The 21,070-nt window shown below is 46.7% G+C and overlaps 1 protein-coding gene across 2 annotated transcripts in view; it reads left to right on the top strand.

Annotated features, from left to right (window-relative positions):
- Positions 1-7,810: 7,810 nt before the first annotated feature.
- The window catches only part of samd11 (sterile alpha motif domain containing 11), a 38,760-nt gene continuing 25,500 nt past the window's right edge, over positions 7,811-21,070 (top strand). The window contains exons 1-3 of one of the 2 annotated variants that reach the window (XM_029833227.1): positions 7,811-8,966; positions 9,857-9,948; positions 17,692-17,867. In XM_029833227.1, the coding sequence (XP_029689087.1) occupies positions 8,513-8,966; positions 9,857-9,948; positions 17,692-17,867 (722 nt within the window). In that variant the 5' untranslated portion in view covers positions 7,811-8,512. The remainder of the gene's footprint in view (positions 8,967-9,856; positions 9,949-17,691; positions 17,868-21,070) is intronic. The other variant, XM_029833228.1, reaches the window with a different exon arrangement.

Genomic DNA, 21,070 nt, shown 5'->3' with positions numbered 1-21,070 from the left:
CCGGTTATTGAAGCTTCTTTAAAGATCTCTAAAGAAAACGTAACTTTCCTCTGAGAGCGTTGTCGTCTTACTGGTTTTACCCACTAAGACCTTAAAGAATTTGATATTTTCATAACAATGGGCGCAGTAAAAATCCCGCCCCTCGAAAGAGCTCGGAGGGCTTTCTCACATTCCCTATTAGCCATTGAAGCGGTGCTCATATCACACTGATCAAACAAAATATTGATCCAACTATGACATCATTTTACCCTTGTGTCTATGCTAATGGTCATATATCTTCTGCAAACCACTTTCCAATCATGCCAAACCCTTGTCTATAAAACACAGATGCCCTTTTTCTGCCTTTGTGAGGACTTTCCTAGACATACAATATATACAATACGTTACAATACAACATACAATACATTACCCAGCTTCCTACCCTAACCATCCTAACTAGTCCCGAACCCAAACCCCAACTCTAACCTAGGCCCAATTCTGACCACAACTGTAAAACTTCACCCTTAAGCAATCATTTGAATATGTTAAGCTCAGCCAAAATGGAACCACTTCCCAAAAATGTCCTCACGTTGCTCGTAGACTGAGGGAATGTTTTGGTACCCAATATGTAACAAATACAGGAACACACACACACACGGTACCCTGAGAGGCAGTGCTGTGCGTTGTATTGGGATTTCTTCAGGAAGTACGGCTCCTCTCCAGCTCTGGTCAGATGAAAGGGGAAGAGCTGTATCGATCGGCCTAGAGCACGAGGGTGGGGGTGGGGGAGCAAAGCCTGTGGTGCGTCTGCTCGATGTGGGTCTGGCGGCCAGGCGAGAAGCAAAGGGAATTGGCGGGGGAGGAGGGGGGCAGAGAGTTGTCGCCGTGGCCTCGTGGCTCCAATGTAACCCCTCCTGGCCCCTCAGTGGAGAATGTACAGCGTGTCTCCTCTCTCTCTCCACACACACACACACACACCAGTCAGCTGTTGTTGATGGGAGCTGTCAAAGATGGAAACAAACACAACCTTTTTCACCTTTATCTCACAACACTTTAAAATCAGGTCAGTGTTTTACGTATGGACAGCAGATTATGTTGACTTGATAAGATTATTGGCAATTATTGTTGTACGTTGAGTTTAACAATAACAGTTACAGATTCAAGTCATTCACAGTCTGTTGTTCTACACTTGAATAGAAGAATCTTTAAAATAGAAGAATGTTTAAAATAAAATATCTCCCTTCATATAGGATGTCTAATAAAGTAGAGAGTTTGTCTTCACTGGTCATGAAATTATAATCTAAACCACATGCAGAGAATTCTAAAATGTTGCAACTGTGAGGGGGGTCAGACGGAGGGCTGAGTTAGGCAGAATTACTGCAGTTACTGGAATACACCCAAAAAACCTCAATTACCCCCCTAAAGCGTCAATGTTTGATGACACCTTTGGAAAAGACCCCCGGAACTACCCCCTGCATGCCGAAATAAGATCTGACAAACCTGGCTGCTAAACACATGATGGCGGGGGGGGGCTCATATTCCTAAAGCCTACAACCACAAGATTTCAGTTCTTGTTTTAATCAAATGAGAACTTTATTATAACGAACTGGATCCATTATTACTAACAATTAAGTTACTCATCTAAAAATGGGCATTAATAATTTCACCAAATAAAAGACCTTTTATTCATTTTGGTTGTTTAGAGCCATTGTTAAAACTATTGTTAGTTGTCAAGATGGAGTGGAAATCGGAACAACCTTCTGGAAAAATGGAAGCATCTAAAGATAAACCTTGTGGCGGGCCACACGTAAGTATGTAATGGACTCCATGCGGCCCGCGGGCCACGTGTTTGACGCAGCTGGTGTAAAATGAGCAGCTATTGGCTCCGATTGCAGCGGTCAGCTCTTGTCCCAGAGCTCCGTCCGCATCTTTCCCCTGGAAACGACTGGTGTTAAACAAACGCCGCTCTGTGGAGGTCACAGGCTGAGATCGGCCGGAGTGTTTCTTCTACATATAATCACAAGTTCTAGAAATAGACTAAAACTTCACACTGAAGTTGTTGGTGGAGTCTATAACCCCCCCAGCCCACCCCCCTCTCTCTCTCTCCATCTCATCAGATTAATTTGAGTTAATGCAGGACCATATGTGGACCGGTGTTGGGTGTGCCCGACCCCGTGCGCTCTGTGCCCCGGGGGAGAGATCGGCCAGGGCGGCTTGCTAATTGAAATGTGTTGGCGACTCATCGACGTCTCGGCTCCAGTTTCAGGGCTATTTCGAACCGCAGTGCTGATTGCCGGTTTCACATCACACAAGGAAAAAAAAAATCAATAGTGGCTCTGGGAGCTGGGGTTTATTCGTTGCAAGCAGACATTACCGCTTAGCAGAGGAGAGTTTGATATTTATCATTTGTCATTTGGTCTCATATCGTGGAAATGGCTGTGAGTGATGGCTGACATCGTTTTTGAAGAGCTTCCATACGGAATCAGCTCTGACTGAGAGGAAGAGCCATCAGAGGGTTGGCCAGGTTTTCAGAGGTCACCATGGGTCTCTTTTAGCTTGTTTTTGCGGGTTTTGATGACGTCTCGACCTCATGAAGCCTCATTACAGAAGGTTTGTTGTGGTTTTTGAGGATTGTTACTCCGTCCAGACGGAAATCTTTCCCCTTACAACATAATAAATAAATAAATAATCATATCAACTGTTCTTACTGTAACACAGATCTACTGTCTGGCTTTGGCCAATAATTCCGAAAGTCTAATTGTTTGAATATTTGATCTGAAATCGCTGTTTCCCGTATTCTCCATCAGCCGTGACAGCGTATGCCTCACAGCGTCTCATGGCCAGCGACATATAAAATTTTGAACTTAGTTTTTTTGCTTCTAAAGAAAAGAAAAGGGTCCTTTTATACGACCGACGCAGCACGCCGTGATCCTGTGTCACGTGCATCTTGTGATTTGCAAGATTTGAACTTTAACACTGACATTCTTAAGCGCTAACATCCGTCCATGTGTTACAAATTTAACTAGACGTGCACATTGGTCATTTATCCCTGCATAGAGTTGTGTTAAATAACATCAATGCGTGCATGCATGCCATGGCCGATATCAGGAGGCTGCTTTTATTGTTTGTAATCATTAGGATGGATCTCTTGAAGGCTAATGTGACCTACTATCTTTTGCGTTGGCTGCTAGCGCTGCTACCCTTCAAACGCAGAGTGAGCCTTTTGAAAAATGGATTGCGGAAGAGATAAGAAATAATTTATGTTCCTATCACTGCCTCGCACAAATATGTTGGGGAATACTGTGCCAATAACTCCCACAAACTCTGAAAGGCTTGCTATCTTTTACTGCACAAATTATTAACAGTGCTGGGGAGACGTCGTGCATTTTTTGCTAGATAGACCTGGCTCATTGCTCAGCGGGGCTTTAACTTCGCCACAATGCTTTCTAATCTACGATAAGAAGCCCTGAAACCCGACACAGTCGCCTCAAAACGTTACGTTTAGAAAGTCCGGCTTAATTCGAATTTTATTATAAGGTTTTTAAAGGAAATACAGCTGCGAAAGTCATTATTTTCTGTGTGTCCTGGCCATGTTCCGTGTGTGTGTATGTGTGTGCGTGTGTGTCTGAAGGGGGAACAGAAAGAGGAGGGGAGGGAGTCCAAACGGGAGTGTTGAGGGAGGATACTCGGGGTCGGGTGTCCGCTCGCCTCTGTCGGCTGGCGTTGACAGCTACAGACGCTGGTCTAAAATGAGAATCCTCCTGGGCCGCCTGCCTGCCCATCCAGCAAGAAAATAAATCCCATGTGGAAGAGCCGCTGTGTGGGATCACAGACAGCCGCATGACCCCCCAGATCCGCTGAGGGAGGCCAAGGGCGCCGGCACGACAGCATAAACTCCTCTCAGCCCCCCCCACCAACGAAAAGGTCTAATGTTACGCTGCCTGCTCGCCAAGTCTCAAATCCGGGAGTCGCAGGCCTGTGTTGGTCCCACACAGTGTTAAACCAAACAAGCACTTTGTTAAGACTCAGTCTGAGGCTTAAGTTATACCACAAATACAGGGTCTTGCTATACTTACAGGGACAAATGCTCTTAAGTGTTCATTTAACGCTTTTAACACAAGTTTTAAGAAAATACAGTTATGAAAGATGGAGCAGCTGTTTTTTCTTAGATTTACTTAATCACATATTCTATTTACATGTGATTAAGTAAATCTAAGAAAAAATATTGTCCACTCAGATGGAGAAATTTTGAGGAAGCGCACATTGAAAGTTTTCAATCATCACTTTTCTGCTTTCTTACTGTGGTAAAAAGTGACTCTCATGTTTTGGGAACCTAAAAATAAGAGAAATGGACTAAAAGCTTCTCCTAAAATAGTTCTGGTGGTTACTGATGTCATGTGAGCGTGCGGGGCCCCCACCTGGTCAGGAATTATGGACACAGTAAATGAAACGACAACAGTTCGGCAACAAAGACGTCGACGTTCGTACAGAGGTGATGCAGTCCACATCTTTCCACCTTAAAGTGTTTCCTCGAGCCTGTGAACATAATTTAAACTCAGACGCTGTGTCATATTAAACAGTTTTGGATATTAAAGACCAACTGAAGAGAGCTAAACTCCCCTATGGTCATTGATTAAAGAAAGTTTAACAGCTTAACACAGGAACCTGCCGTCACTGGGACTTCAGTTTGGTCTTAGTTTATTGGTTTCATAACATCTCATAAGGTGAGAATGAGGAACCTCGAGACCAGCCAGGGGTCGACTGAGGTTGTGTGACAGTAGTGGGCTGGGGAGGGGGGGCTGTGGTTGGTCGTGATGCAGGTTTCTGCTCCTAAAACCCGTTTGATCATCATAAAAAGAAAGAAAACCCACACAGCAGCTCCAATTAACCAACGAAACCTGATTTCTGATTTCCACGCCTCGGTGACAATGACACGTGCGTTAGAGGTCCAGTGTGTAAGACTTGGCAGCACCCCTCCCAACCCCATGGTGACTGCCAGGAAACAAAATAGATTTTTTTTCCATTCCATTTTTTTGTTGTAGCTATATTTAGAAAGCAGCCGCTCTGACTTTTTGTACTGCAAAAGTTAGTTCGATGGAGCAAGTTGAGGTCTGTCTGGTGTGCCAAACATGGCGGAGGGGGACCCACATTACATAAATAACCAAGCGCGTCAACTTGAGGTGACCTGGACTAGTATTAGTTACTATGTGACAAGTCTATCTTGTCACATCTTGTCAAATCTGTTTCAATGAGGAAATCCCTGAATATTAATTTTGAGATTTTTGGGGGGGAAGTAACTGAGTGTTAGTTGGATTTCTCCAAAGTCTTGCTCTGCTTTAAATAGTTAATTACTCTCGTGTCTCTGGTGGCGTCTGGGTGTGGATGGGGGGGGGGGCAGACGCTCCTGTCTGTATCCCTCTCTTTTTTCCAGTAGGGGCAGGCCTATTTTGCAGCTCATGTCTGAAAGGCTGGCTCCAAGCGCTAGGGGTGGGCTCTAGCTCTCTGATGGTTTTCCAGTGAGTATTTGTCAGGTCAGACTGTGCACCGCCCGGCGGTCTCCGCTCCCCTCCCCGGGTTATTTATTACCTCTCTCCCCCGCCGGCAGCGCCGCGGCTCCGGGGCCGCTGCCAACAACGGCGCACAGATGGGGCCGCTTTAAGGGGGTTCCCGTCGGCCGGTCGATGGGAAAGGACAGGACGTGAGATGCATTTTTAGGATGGAGAGGATTTCATATATATCACATGTTTAAGAAACAACATTTAGCCAGTGAGCTGAGCAGGAGAGCAAGTTTAGGCCTGCATTAAAACAATAATTTGACACCATTTTGTTCATGCTAAAAATCTTAAGGTCAATAATGTCAGACTCCTGACATGAAGCCTGCTGCTTGAGTCTGCTGCACTGTTCCCCTTTATTTAAGTGATATGTAGTAGATGTGCCCCTTAATCAACACATTTGTATCATTAAGCCCTTTTAGTTAATAATAGCTAGTTTTTATTATGTAACTGCTCATACATCACTCCCAAACGTTTTCTTTCCTTGATATGATGCTTCTTGGGTGTGTCTTAAACCTCTGAGGGTATCCTGGGCCACAAGGCTTGAATGTTCTTGTCTTCGGACCGAGGGGACAAAACCTTATTGTTTTTATTTCCATTCACATGTTCAATATCTGATTTTATCTTCTGTCTATTATTATGCATGTTGCTTCTTTGGATACTTTTAAACTGTTGTCAATTTTTTGAATCTGTGTCATTATTGCTATTTCTCTGCTCTAAAGTGTCATCAAGTGTTTGATTTAAACTCTCTCTCTTGCTCTAATAAACCTTATATTGGAATTTCCTAATTCACTCCAGATTCTCTTTCTCTTTAAACACATGCAGAATAGTACTGCATGCTTTATAAAATCAAGTCACAAAAGGTTAAAAGAGGTAGGAAGGTTACATAAGGTTTCCCCGTCTAGTATTTTTTTCTAAAAGAATCACCGAGGCTGGTGGAAAAAATGATTCAGTTGACACCAACCTGATTTTTCTAGATGTGAAAGCTGAAGTGTGGTGAGTGTAGAAGTTTGGGAACCCCCATGTGAAGAGCGTGAGTCATCGTTTGGGACGTTGCGTGGGGGACTCCTGTTCTACAGGTTTCACCAGGGATGTCCTGACGTTGCACCAGCAAAATACAATGTGGAGGCTGAGGCTGGTGTGATGGAGGTTCAGATAGGAAGTGCAGCATTTCACTTCTTGGAAATCACTTGATATAAAATGTCAGCAGGTCGACGTCTATGCTAGTGCTGCTGTGGTTACGTTTTCTAATGACTGTAGCAGGATTTATCAGTTCATGTCACTTCTTTAGCTCCAAAACCTGCTTATTTCAAGACATTTCCTTTACTCTTAGCTGGTTTGGGAGACAAAATGTCCATCTACAGTCTACAGTCTTCCTCTGTCTTCAGTGAAGCAGCTGGGTTCTTGTAAATGCTTTCCGTGTGTTTCCCGGCCAGGTCCTGGCTGTAGGAGCCGCTCCGGTTCTGGTCAGGCTGTGGTCTCTGGCCTTCCCGCGCCTCGCTTCCGCCTGTGGTGAGCGCGCCTCCTTCCTGGGTATGTCAGAGGCGGTTTAGCCTGATTTATTGGCCCCTCACACAGCACTTTGGACCCCACCTCTGCTGCTGGAATGACTATCCCATGTGTTGGTGGTGGATCCACCTGGGTGGTTCGCCGCTGATGGGGGTCAGATGTGGTCTCGTTCATGGGCTCCAGAGGAACAGATACAGCCGGGAGTGTGGAGATGATACTCTCAGATAATTTTAAAGCAACACTCTCTCGGCAGAGTTGCACATAACTTTATTTTCACGACATTTTAATGTGCGAACAGACCTCTAACCAAAGTTTGAAAGTGATGCATTTTAGGCTCAAAAGTTAAGGTTTTCCCACTTTGTTCAGTTAATATTGGTCTCTGGAATTATTTGTCTATCTTTGAAAGCACTGTATTGTGGATCATTTTGGGACATTTCTTCATTCCAATTGACTCTTTTATAGGTTTGTGCGTGGTGGTTTTGAAAGTTTTTTCAAACCAACAAACTGCGAGTCCAAGTAATTTCCTTTATTTGCATCTGTTTAAATATTCAGCTGGTGGGCTTCTCATTCACATATGAAACGATAATGAATTATTCTGTGATGCGCCTTTCATTCCCGCCGGTCTTTTTGTTTGACGACGCCGCCGTCTCAACGACATTTCGGCTCACTTCCTCCCTCACTAACGACGCTTTCTCCATTTTACGCAGCGCGGCGCCGTCCCTCGCGGCCCTCCCTCCTCCGTGCGCCCCCTCGTCGAGCCTTCGCCGCTTAAATGGGCCAAGTTAAGAAGCGGCGGAGAGTGCAAATCTTGTTTGGTCTGGATCTGTGAACTTCAGCGTGACTTCAGCGAGACACGCAGGGGTCAAAAACAAACCCTCGCCAAACTTTCGACCGCGTTGATGTTGCGCAAATGCTCTCCCGGAATAACAAACCCGTGTTTGGCTTGCGCGTTCTCATCAGCGTCATTCTGCCGAACTGTTTCTTTGAACATGAGAAATAATATCCTCACTCCAGCGCCTTCACCCTCTCTTTGAGATCCTCTCTTCGATATTCGTTTTATTCAGAGATGCTGACTGCACGCACCGGCTATTAAACACAACTTCTGACTTCCTGAAAGAAATCTGATATACCCTGAGGTGCGTCGGCGACTAATGATCACTGCTGGTGCCATAATGTCCGGGGCGCAGGGCTGCCCCGCACGTCAGGTATTAACAGAGCGAGCGTGATTAAATGTGGGAGGTAGGAGCTGCGAGGCTGAGAGCGCTACTGCTGCTGCGAGCTGGGAACTACTGAATGGGAATCTATCCGGCAACTTCACCAGACCGCTGTCTCACGGCGACACGGGGACTCTGCGTAAAAACAAGCGGCGCGTCTGCGAGTCTGGCTCAGCCCCACTAACAGACGGAGAGGACGCTCAAGTTGGATCGGACGAGCAGTTTCTCACTTGTTACCGGCGCTCGCCCTCCGCTAACATGCCTGCCATCAAGAAGGAGAGGCTGGATGGAGACGATATGGCACTGACTGCCTTTAACCAGTCCGAATACCTGGCCCCTTTAAATGCCACCGCGATCTCCGTGGTGACCCCGCATCCGCCGCCTTACGACCACATTTTCGCCCATCACCGCGCGTACTTGGGGCTCCACGACTCGGCGCTGCATCACCAGCACCTCCACCATCACACGGACGACTTAATGTTGGAGAGATTCTCCTCCATCCCCGACTTTCAGCCTTTCTTTGACAACGGGGAGCCGTGCATCGAGGTGGAGTGCGGGGAAAACAAGGCTTTGCTTTATATTAATAAATTGTGTCAAGGCAGTAAAGGACCCTCCATTAAATACAGGGGCGAATGGCTTACGCCCAATGAGTTCCAGTTTGTCAGTGGACGAGAGACTGCCAAAGACTGGAAACGGAGTATTCGACACAAAGGTAAGCGCTTTCACGCGTCGGGCTGTCGCGGGGGAGCGGATTTTTATTAGCAGTTAAACACTTTGTAGATGCACAAAGTTGGTTTGTTGGGCCGGTGTGGAGTTTTGGAGTGAAAGGGTTACAGTGCGTAAGAAGACGGATGAGAAAGGCGCATGTCCTCCGAGGCGCTGACAGAGTTTGGGCTGCGATCGCGCTCCAAACGGGGACATCTGGAGAAACCTGCGGCGGAACTGAGATGAAAAGTTTGACTATTCAATAAATCCAGTTAGAGGAGGTAGATGTTTTGTATTAGGGGGGGGGGGTACTTTTTCCTTGGCCCAGCGGGACGCTTGTCCGATGACGCTTCTGATGTTCAACAAAGCCTTTTACAAAAAAAAAAAAAAAACGTGTCAAATGTGGTCATTTTAGAACCCAAACGAGGCTTAAAGTCATTATATTATGCTGATGACAGTTCTGGGACACAAACGTTGCTGACCGTAGCAGCAACAAAGCGATACGGAATTTTACCGTCAAATAGCCTTTTGAGACAACGGTTGGCGCTGGCATGACCCTAAAGCAGGCGCACGCGCGCGCGGGCACGCGGTAACCCAGGCAGAACTGACAGGCGCTAAGTTGTGTGTGTGGGGGGGTCGCACCCCGGGGTCAAAAATGGTAGCCTAATAGTTTAATATACTGATTCATATGGACAGATAACAGTGGGCTGCTGTCTCTGCGAGTCAACACCTTCTTGTGCAGCCCAACCACGTGCACAATCTAGATTTCTGCTGCAGGTTCGACTCCCGCAGGCACCGTCCCGGGCTCCCAGATTTCCCTCAGTTTTGTGACCAGCTGTGATGTGATGACGCGTGTCAAGGTGGAGGTTTATCTTCAACTTCCTCTCTGTTTTCCAGGGAAAAGTCTCAAGACTCTCATGTCCAAAGGAATCTTACAGGTGCACCCGCCGATCTGCGACTGTCCCGGCTGTCGGATTTCATCTCCAGTGGTAGGAACATCTCGCCTTCTGCCTTCACTGCTCTGACTCACTGTCTGTGTCCTCCAACTGACATATTTGTCTAAAGGTCATTGTCTTGGTTATCTAGTTAGTGTGGATTAAAAACTGGATTACTCACCCATCATTTGATATTTGGAATTTCTTTCAACCCATTTCAGTTTTTGCTCCTCTTTACCCTCCATTTTCTTCGTTTCTGTTCTAATGGATGCTAAAAATAGTTCAACTGGAGTAGGATTAATATGCAGGTTTGATATTTGCTCAGATTATTGGATTTTTTTAAGGAATATGGGAGCACTGACCCCGATGCTATTGGACAGAGGCGCTTCAACTTTGACGTTAATCTGCCTCAGCAGGAGTATCAAACCCACTTTCAGCCTCACGCAGACGCGGCCCTTTTTTTTATGCGCGGCTGTGGAGCCGCCTGACGTCGGGGCGTTGTCGGTCGGGCTCCTCTGTCCCGTCGAATCAGCCTCCTCGCCTGAATGTTGAACTCTTGTTTGCCCTGCGCTCGCTTGAGCCAGGCCTGGGGGGGGGGGAGAGACGGAGCCAAACCTCCGGGCCTTGCAGGTGTGTCACAATTACGTCGCCACTCCGTCTGTGTGCGTGTGTGTGTGTGTGTCATCTCTGAGTAAGCACACTGCCTGTTCGCCGTTGCCAAATCTGTTCACACAGGTGTGGCGGGTTGTGAAGCGTGTGTGTTTGTGCGTGTGTGTATTTATCACCACGGAGCGCATCTGTCATCGCTCCCAAGCACTAATCTTGAGGGAAGGGTGTAAGAGGCTTAGCAAGTTACCGAGCGTGGCTACCGCTGATTATTGTGGGCGAGACACGCAAGGCGAGGGCGGTTTAGATAAGCCGGAGGTGTTTGAGCGATACAGGTGAACCGGTGACATTTTTCACAGCCAAGAATGAAGAACTGAACCCCGTCGTGGCGGGTTCAGCCAAAACAAATTACCCGGGGGAGGCGCGGGGCAGAGAAAACAGATGGTGGAAACACTCAGGGCCTTTTTTTAACAGGAGCATTTGTGGATGTGAGCGTATTTGCTTACGTTGGGGCTTATTACAAATATCAAAGTGATGGGCTGCCGGCCTGCTGCTGCTGGTGCCGCTCCGCTTCAATTACAGCCGCGGCAGAGTCCAACTCATTGACGTAAGCAGGGATATGAGAACCTTCAGGTTGTTGTTGTAGCCTCCTCTCTCTCCGGTCCTCTTTTCCTCTCTGGTGATGAAGCCCAAAGTCTTACCCTCCGCTGTGACACATACAAACACACACACACAAGTCGGAGAGGTTGGCAGTTCCTCCTGAGGAGGAGGGAAGGCAACAGGACTTGTGTGGCCTGTACTGGCGTCTCCCTCCACTGGCTCCCCTCAGGCCATCACAGACAGCACTCCCTCACTGATGAACACACACACACACACACCCGCATACACACACATAGACACACGCGCGTGCACACGACACGCTTGCCCACTGACATGAATTACCTCACGCAGTCATATATTTTGAAAGTTTGACGGCTGAACTTTGAGTGATCTTATTTTGCTATGGGCATGAGGCAGCCGATCATAAAACGAAGGAGCGCAGCAGCTGGTGAGAGGACTTCTCGCCTCCTGCTCGGAACTCTGGGAAGGTAATTTGTTGCGCTTGGCCCGCACAACACAACACAAGCCAAGCTATTGCTGCAGTGCTGAATTTTCCATGTACCAGCCATGCTTATCAACAATCTGAAATTAATTCAGTGTGTGATTGATCAGTACGTTGACGTGTGTTTGCTTTCTATTAAGCCTGCGCTTATGTGATAATCAGGTGCTTAAAGGATTTCTCCATGTGGGCAGATTTAATTGCTTCTAAAGTTTCCCCTTGAATTAATAATAAGACGTCGTCATTGGCTTTACCATGTTTTCGGCGTGTGACAAGCTTGTGGTTGACTTCATATATTTCGAGAGTGTGTTTTTGAAATGCCTCTCTGTGTGCATGTGCGTGGTTATTTGTACGCAAGCCACGACTGGCCGAGTTGCCTGCCTGCTGCAGGCATGTGTGTCTCCTCCCAGGAGAGCTGGGCTTCCTCTGCTCTGTTATTTCAGCGGAACTGGCGGAGGCTGGGAGGAAATTACACTCCTCTCCTCCGGCTTGTAAAGACCTCCTCCAATCAAGTGTTCCTTTTTGCAAAGCAGAATTAAACACACACGTGCATGCGTGCGCACGCACACACACACGTACTATAACTTGAATCCATCTCATTTTCATAACGCTATTTTCAATATGGTTAATGGGAAAAACATAATTTAAAAAGATTAAAGTGCACGGTATTGTGGGGCTGTTATGGACGTTCACTCTGCTGTAAGCCTCTGGTGAACTGGCACACTTGTTGCCCAGGCTACCCCGTAGTTCTCCACATGATCCCTGAAGTTTCTCAGTTTCAGCTCTGGTCTTTGTTGAGGCACGAAGTCATTGACCTTTTTATTTTGGATATTAGCATTTAGCATCCTAGCAGTGACAACCAAATAGATGAGTTTATATGGGTCCTGAATATTTGGGCCACTAACATTTGTGTGTTTGTGTGAGTATGTGTGTGTGAGTGTGTTTGTGTGTTTCACCACGTGATTTCCTCATATAGCTGCAGTCTCAATCAACACCAGACCTCTGCAGACATGCTGCTTGTTTCTTTCACAGCCAAACTTTATATATTTATTTCTGTATACTCTAATGACATAAAGATTAGTTTGTGGTTAGAAATATCCGCGATGTTGCTGGAAAGTCACGATCAACAGCTTTTATTTGCTGAAAATTTAAATAAAGAAAAGCATGTCCTTGCTAATACTTTGCTAAAGTAGACAGTGAGAGAAAGAGCCTTGGATTTTGACAGCATAAATATGGAGTAGCTGGGCGTAAAGGTGTTCATGATGTGTCTAAAGCCCAGGAAGTCGGCATTCACAACTGTTCGCTTTCATAAGGTGGCAGTTTGTGTATTTTTTTTCCATCGGTGCATTTACATTTTGTGTTGAGATTAAATATCAGGGTGGAATTTTACCAGCAGAAGAGAAAGCATCAGCTGAATACTAACTACAACTTTACGCTAAGCTCCACTTCCCTTGTATTAGTGCTGAATGAAGAAGAATCGTTACCTGTACGTAAAGCCCCCCCACCACTCAACAACCTCGGTGGCCCAATTCAAATAGGGGGGGGGGGGGGGGGCAGAGGATGAGTGCGAATGAGGGAGGGAAAGAAACTCAAGGGAAAGGGGAGAGCGGGAAGCATGCTGGCACGCTTCACTGCACCGCCACTGACCTCCCAGCGCTGCCCCAGAAGCCCCCCCGCCCCTCCATTTCTCAGCCTCTGTGCACCTCCCGTGCTCCCCACCCCCCCTGTGCCGCTCCACTGGGCTGCAACTGCCCACTTGGCTCAACGCGTAGGGGCCGAGGGTGGAGGGTACCACAACTATGTGTGTGTGTGTGTGTGTGTGTTTGTGTGTGTGTGTGTTGGTGGGCGCCGTCTGACCTTCAGCTCTTTCTCACTTTTTTCACCATTCCGCTCACATGGCTCATCGATCAAACTTTGCTTAAATGATACTGACCGTAAATATAACGGTCCTCTTCAAATATTAATAATCTCGAAGAAGCATTTCCTCTGTGGTTGTGTTTTTAAAAGTCCCCATATCTTGATAATTGATCTCACTTCAGCACTGATTACCCCTTAATCCATCCTGTTAGCTCTTGATCTTTGCTTTTCAAGGTCTTTTTGATATTCACGCTGCTTAATTGATTCAGATCAAAAACAAGACTCTGTAACTCAGAGTCCAGCGACGACAGCAGAGCGCGCATGAACCAACAGACAGTCATAAAGGCTGAACCGAGGCGCGGCTTGAATTCATGCAAGTCAAAGCAAAACAAGCTTCTAGTGGCTAAAAGACCTCATTTCCTCATGGTCAGAGTCATCATGTAAACTTTATTATTGGGTTACTGTGAAAATGCGGTTAACATGGACCACGTAAGCACTTTAATCAAACTACTTAAACTTTAATCTGATTACTCGCAGTAATCAGTTTACAGTGTCCGTGTTTGGGCACACAGAGGGATCTCAGAACGCAGCGTTTAAAGGTAAGTGTTTGTAATTTGTGATTCATGATCTGAGCCTCGGTCAAACACATCAGTTGTTTGTTATCGCCTCATTTTAGAGCTCTTCTCCCAGCTCAGTAATGACCTACCTCCTCCCTTCCTCCCTCCCTCCCTCTCTCTCTCTCTCTCTCGCTCGCTTCATAGTCCTGATTTTTTCCTCTCATCTCCCCCTCCCCCTTCCCCTCAGTGCTCGCGCCAAGTCGGCCCGCCATACCGCCTCCACACACACACACACACACACACACACACACACACACACACACACACACACACACACACACACACACACAGAGCGAGGTAACGGCAGACAGGCGCGTGACTCATTAGGCATTCGTCCCCCAGGGAGATCGCTGGGGGGGCGCGTGCGAGGGAGAGAGAGCGCCGCAGCTGCAGGAATGTCACGGGCGGCTACCGCTGTGTGTGTGTGTGTGTGTGTGTGTGTGTGTGTGTGTGTGTGTGTGTGTGTTTCGCTAATGCCGGTTGGAGCCAGCGGCAGGGCACTGCACCTTTCAGGAAATAACACGAGGGGAAAGAAAAACTCTTTTCTACCAAGAGCTCATTTAAAAGTCTGAAAAGCCTCATAATTTCTTTGTTGTTAGCCAACAATGAGCTATGATATCAGCCTGTGTGGGGGGTTTCCACCAAAAGAACGTTTGTTTGCTTCAAAAATTCGCTAAAAACCTAAAAAGTGTAGTTTGTGTGAACATCTATGTGTGATGCAGCACACAGGCCTGTTTCTGTTAAGATTATGTCGCTAGAGTTGACATAAAATAGACAAATGAACCATTACTACTTCCTTCTACACATGGTAGCGACTGAAATGCAAGAACCTCACCTGCCAATCATCAGATGTCACCTGTTTTATGGCTTCAAACCATCTGAAATGAGGCAGGTATTATTGCAGTACCGCCACCTACCACTAGGATTACACCTTTTTTGGCCTCACGTTTAATGTAAAATGAAACATGCTAAAATGGTTGCCATTAATTGAGCCCATTTAGTCCCGCTTTCCTCCTGTAGCTCTTCACTGTTAACTGACCTCGTTTTTATTCAGAACAGTGGAACACGATCGGAAACCCTCAGCTGCATAGCTGCTGATTTTGCTCATGATATACAGTATGCTGCTGCAAATGAAAACACCATATGGGCGAGTTAATCAGGTCAAAAACACTTCAAGAGGCAAATTCGACACACTAAACGTAATGTGATTAGCCCCAATCAGAAGGCTTAGTTTCAACAATTGTCATGGAAAGAAATGACATTTTACATGTAATAGATTATCCATTTTTTTATTGAAAATCATTGTCAGATCATTTTCAAGAATTGAGAGAATAAATTTTTTTCTTCATCCAATTGTGACTGTGTTCATTTAGAGTGAGTTGGTCAGCATGTCCTCGGGCATGTGTGCCTGTATTTATTTATCTTTTTTTTCCGCATGCAAACGTGAAGCTCAGCTAGATTTTAGTGTATTTCTTGGCTCCCTCTCTGTTAGACAGAAAGCGTGGGAGGTGATATTCATAGAGGTGCTTTTAGTGGGACTTTTATGAGAGGCTTTTTTCCATGGCTAAAAGGAGGGTGACCACACACAGTAAGGTTGCCTCAGCTCTGTGCGCACACGTGTATGTGTTTGCGTGCACGCCCAGGCGTGCGCACCCGGGCGCCCTTCCTATGAGCGCTCCTACGTGGGCTGCCAGGGGTGTGTTTTCTGCTTCGTGTTTTGTTTCGGAGAGAGCCCTCCCCCGTGCTGCGGAAGTGTTGCCGGAAGCGGTGGGAGCTCACCCCCGGTTCTGCGTCAGTGCCGCTGAAGAAAGAGCCGGGGCTTTCCGGGAGGAGAGGAGCGGGAGGAAACGGGGGGGTTGCTGTCAGCCTGGGTATGTCACGGCCATGTGGGTGGTTGTCTACCCGCTCAAGCAGACTCGTACAAACACACCGACGTGGCCGCAGTCACGACTATTCCTGTACGCACACGATTGCCAGCGCACTCCAAGTGAAATCCCCTGTTCTAAAGGGGAATTTTAGGAATCAGGTGTGGGTGGAGGTGATGTGCACATGTGCTGTTGTTTAGCACCGACACTCGCAGGTGCAGAATTATTTGACAGCTGGATGTGTCTGACTGTTGGATGTAGACTATATATCCTGGATAAACTGAATCATACACGCCCTCTGGTGGTAGGCCTCAGTAATGTAAATAAGCCCCGCCTCTCATTATTTTTCCATTTTTTTTCACTGGCTTCATTTTGTACAGGAGGAGGGAGGAGGGAGGAGGGAGTGGTGACGTGTCATCCATCTTGATTTATTCCAGCGATGGCGTGTGTGGAAACCTGTGTGTTGGGCTCCGTTTTTTTTCCTTGCCAGGGTTTCATCTCTACCTTCAGCCTGCTCAAAAGTTGCACAGAAGTGGCAGAAATCAGAATTTTAACAGAAAAGAACAGAGTAGGGGGGAACAAAACCTGCCAGGACACAGTCAAAACATGGCGAGAAATGTGCAGAAGTGCATGCTGCTCATCCTCAGGGGTGTTTTCGTCTTTTTTACCCCTCTGCTCTCTTTAATGTCTGCCATTTGAGAGACTCCAGAGGGGCTGCACCTGTTTGCCTCTTGGCTAGGAGCCCCCAAATCCCTCCTCCTGCCCCCGCTTGCCACTCATGCTGTCGCGCCTCCTGGGATGGAATGAGCGAGGGTGCGGGGATGACGGCAGAGAGAGGGGTTGCATGTAGTGGAAGGCATAGCTGGAGGGCTTAAAGCCGTCCGGGAGTGAGAGCAGAAGCACTGAGAGGGGTGTATGTGTGTCTGTGGGGAGGGGGTATCATTTCAAACCCAAGCCCACTGCTCTCTGGACAGTTTTGAGTCCGGAGGTTTCCGGCTCTGTGTTCTGACTCTCCACATTCTCTTTCATGTATGTGCTCACACCCGCCTCTTCCCCCCTGTCTTCTCTACAAACCCACATCCGATTTTCCTCTCCTCCCTGTTGACTCTTTGCCTCCGCCTGTAACCTTCCCCTGCTCGTCTCCAGTTTCCTCTCCTGGCTCTCTCCCCTCCACCCCTATCTCTCCGTGATAGGACCACGTTAATCTGCACTGACCTCTTCAGGTCACATTAAAGGTCGCCCAGCTTCACTTCCTAATTCCCTCAGGGCCACGGGCTCCTTTTTATCCCCTCTTTTTCTTGGCTTTTTTCCTGGCAGCTTTGTAGAAAAAATAAACGCTCCGTTCTCTCCATCGGTTTGGTTTTAGAGAAGAAAAGTTGTAACTATCATGAGGTCCGTGTGAAGCACCGCTGACTGAAATCACTCGTCGAAGCTGAAACGATTCTACTAACTAGATGGAACATATATAAGGATTTTGACAAGGAAGAGCTTATTGCTTTAGTAAAGAAAACATGGTGAACAGCTGAACATGCTGACCATTCACGTAAGCACTTTTAGCATTGCTGCTAGCCTGTATTCTGAGTACATTGAACACGATTGATCTTGGAACACCTTTAAAAGGGACTCAGATCTGACATAAAAAAAATAATCTAAAAAAACCTATTTCAGTTACTTCCTACCAGGGCAAGGTGGCAGCTTCTAAAAGAATCCACTTGTTAAAGTGCCTGCATTTTATTTGTGTCTTGCTATGCAGAACCGCGGGCGCTTGGCTGAGAAACGCACCATCCCCCTGCCCCCCAACCGGGTGCCCAAGAAGGAGCTGTCCTCCATTTTCAGCAGTGACGACAGCGAAGGCAGCGAGCGAGCGAGCGGAGATCATGCCCACATTAAACAGGAGGAAGACTTGCCTTACAGTATCATGAGGAAGAGGTGAGATGCTACGTTTGACACGTGGAATCGCTCGTGTTTTCTGCAAACACTCACTATAAATGAGACACATGCTGAACCACGAAAAAATACCAACTCACGGCCGGGGTTGGTAACCACGGTAACCAAAGTGTCGCTTAAGAACATGCTGGTAAACAGTCGTCCCTTTTGTTTTATTCTCAGATGGCAACCTTAACAAAATGGCACATCAACACACATCGTCATTTCTTCAGAAGTGATTTTACGGTTATTCCGAGGTGATAAATGCACATTTTCAGATGAACAAAGAACAGCGTTTCTAAAATACACGGGCTTCGGGATGTCTGATGGGGAGACGCGTGCTCAGTTTTGTAAGTGATAATTAGTTTGTTGGTTTGCATTTTGTTGCTGCTGCCAAGTCTCTGAGTATCTGTCTTGACTTGATATCGGGAGACAAAGTCATCTGGGTTTTCTGTGGAACTCATTTAAGGACAGATCATTAAAACGAAACCCCCATTTAGTTGGTTGCTTTGTTTTCGAATGTAGGAAAATCACGATTTCAAGTTTTGCACGTTTGTGCTTAGAATTAACAGCGTTGAGTATGTTATCCTCCCACATCCTCCTTTAAAATGTCGTTACATGGATTAAACCAGGAAGAAGGTTCAATTCTACATTTTAGTTCAGTGTGTACTTGGCCACCGTGTCTCTTTTTAAATTAAATTCAAAGAACATAACGAATCATCGGGATGATAAACATCCTGCGGTGGCTTTCCCGTGTCATAAAACAGGCATTAAACTGGTACATTCCTCAGTTTTTCCCCCATCTGACCTATGAGCCGCGGCAATATTCTTATGTGGTTTGAAGTGATGCCTTTGGGTGTGCTTGGAATTTCTCCTTGTGAAAAGAAGCAAAACCAAAAGGAAAATGGTGCATGTCTAGAAAGCGATTTAAACCTGAGGGAACTAAGGTGTGAAAGCCCTTCAAGACCATGAGTTATGTGCTTTAGAGACACAGCTGGTTTGTGAATCAGTTATTGACTATTTCTTTGGAAGAAACTGAAATGTCCATATGCACAAGAAGGCCACATCATTAAGAGGAATTAACTGTGGGACAGGGCTTCCTTTTGTCTCCTAGTATACACCCCACTTTGTTTAGGAGGCTGTAAACATCACGTGGAATTATGCTGACTTGCGTTCTTGTGGAGATTCTCATGATTCAAAATGCAGACAGGCCCTGGACGGAGACGACTCAGAAGCCGTCCATCGATTAACCTCAGGAAGTCCCCAGATGCATTATGAGCAGCTTCTGCAGCCTCATTACAGGAGGAGACGCTTTTCATGTCTCACGACTCTCGTGTGACGCGGCCGACAGCACAGCAACTGTGAAGCTTTGAACGGCTCCACTAACCTCATTTAACAGGCCACCCTCCCCCTCGCACACACACACACACACACACACACACACTTGTGCCGCTGGCGTGTTAAGATGATAATGAATTTAAAGAACACTTATGACTAATACGTCGGGCTTTTACCCTTTGAAAGGCGACGGACTTGCTGGAGCCGCCGTCCTGGTCAGGCTTCCGTCTCAGCCCTGCTGGAGTGCGGGTCTGGGCCGGCGGGATAATGGGATGTCCAATCACGGAAATGTGATTTCCATTGACCACAGCTTCTTAAGTGAGTCGTAGAGGGGCCTTAACAAATCGGATTTGGCCGATGGATGTGAAAAATACGTGGCGTCTGCATGCATGTGTGATGTATCTGCGATGTCTCCACCCATCACCACGGCTGGCGGCAGCGCCATGTCGCAAGCGTTTTAGCGACAATCTGTCTGCTCTGGCTGCGCTTAGATAACCATGGATTCATCAAATCAGCATGTCTGAAGCATTTTTTTTCGTTATTAGCCTAACATAATACCCTGTAGAGCAAATACCTTCAGTGTTCTGCTCTGCAGTTTTCAAGCGTTGGTTGTTTGGATGGTCCAGGTTTGGCCAACTGCTGCGAGTTAAGAGGATTTGTCTGTCAGCATTACAAACGCAGCCTTCATAACTCATCATCGTCATCCGGTCGTCTTCTCAGCCTCATTATAAACCCACCACCTCCTCATAAACCGATTAATTGCAATCGTCGCCAGCGTTACAGACAATTAGTTGACTTTGTCCTCCATCGATCTGCGCTCATCCCTGCTGAATAAGCACGGACCATCTCAAGCCTTAAGGAGCTACACAAAGGAACAACAAATTAATGGCACCGAAGTTTGCTGTGATAACACTTAAAATCTGAGGCTCTGGAACTGGTAGAAAAAATATTTCTAGATCTTCCTCTTTTCCAAGCTGCTGCAGATTGTTTATGACTAGCTTGGATTAACTCTGAGGTATGGATTTTATTTAAGGGAGTAAATATACAGTGATGGTCATAATAATTGTAGCATCTCCCTCTGAAGCAAAGGAAAAGTTTGGAGTTGAGGGACTTTTGTTCAGGGTTCATGCTCAGAGTTCCTGGGGTGGTGGAAGAGTGAACTGTCCTGCGCTCAGCAGACAGCTGATTGGAGAGAGCAACAATATAAATGCAGTGAACATATCCTGCCATCATTGCCCTGATCAGGATGCGCGTCTGTTGCAGGCGTGTTCATGTTTATTAGCTGCTGTCTGCTCTTGTTCAGGCATCGCTGAGGGAAACTGATCGTTGATCCGTGACACAGCCACAGAGGGAAAGATGCTGAGCTAGCCTCTGTGAGCCTTCTGCGTTTGACATCTTTGTCCTTTGGCTTTATTGAACCGCCGTGTCAGTGCCGTATGCCAGTAAGAGGTCACGGCTGGTGTGAAATGACTGGAAATGCCTTTTCCCCAAAGCACTAATTAGGGAGCTTGGAGGTTTTATAGTTTGTCTCGAGGTGCTTTCCATTTAAAGCAGTTTTGGCCTTGTTTACGGGCGTTTGCCATGGCGACAGCACTCTGCAGCTGATTGGGCGTTGACTACATGGATGAAGGTTGTGTTTTTACAGACCGATGTTTTTACTGTCGACTCCCTGTCAAAACACAAAATCAACAAAAAAGACGGTTGGTGTTTTCTCAAGCTAGTCCCCAAATTGGGTGCATTTATAAGTGTGAAGTTAATCATTTCCATGGCGACACTATGCGCGCGCTCCCACACATGGTGAAAGCAGATGATGACATTTTGCAGTGGATCTACAGAGCGATGTGTATTTAAAATGAGGTTTAAGGTAC

This window comes from Takifugu rubripes, chromosome 3 (genome assembly GCF_901000725.2).
Source record: "Takifugu rubripes chromosome 3, fTakRub1.2, whole genome shotgun sequence".
In the NCBI taxonomy this organism is placed as follows: domain Eukaryota; kingdom Metazoa; phylum Chordata; class Actinopteri; order Tetraodontiformes; family Tetraodontidae; genus Takifugu; species Takifugu rubripes.
Note: the sequence above shows the minus strand (reverse complement) of the source record. Positions and strands in the feature narration are given on the sequence as shown.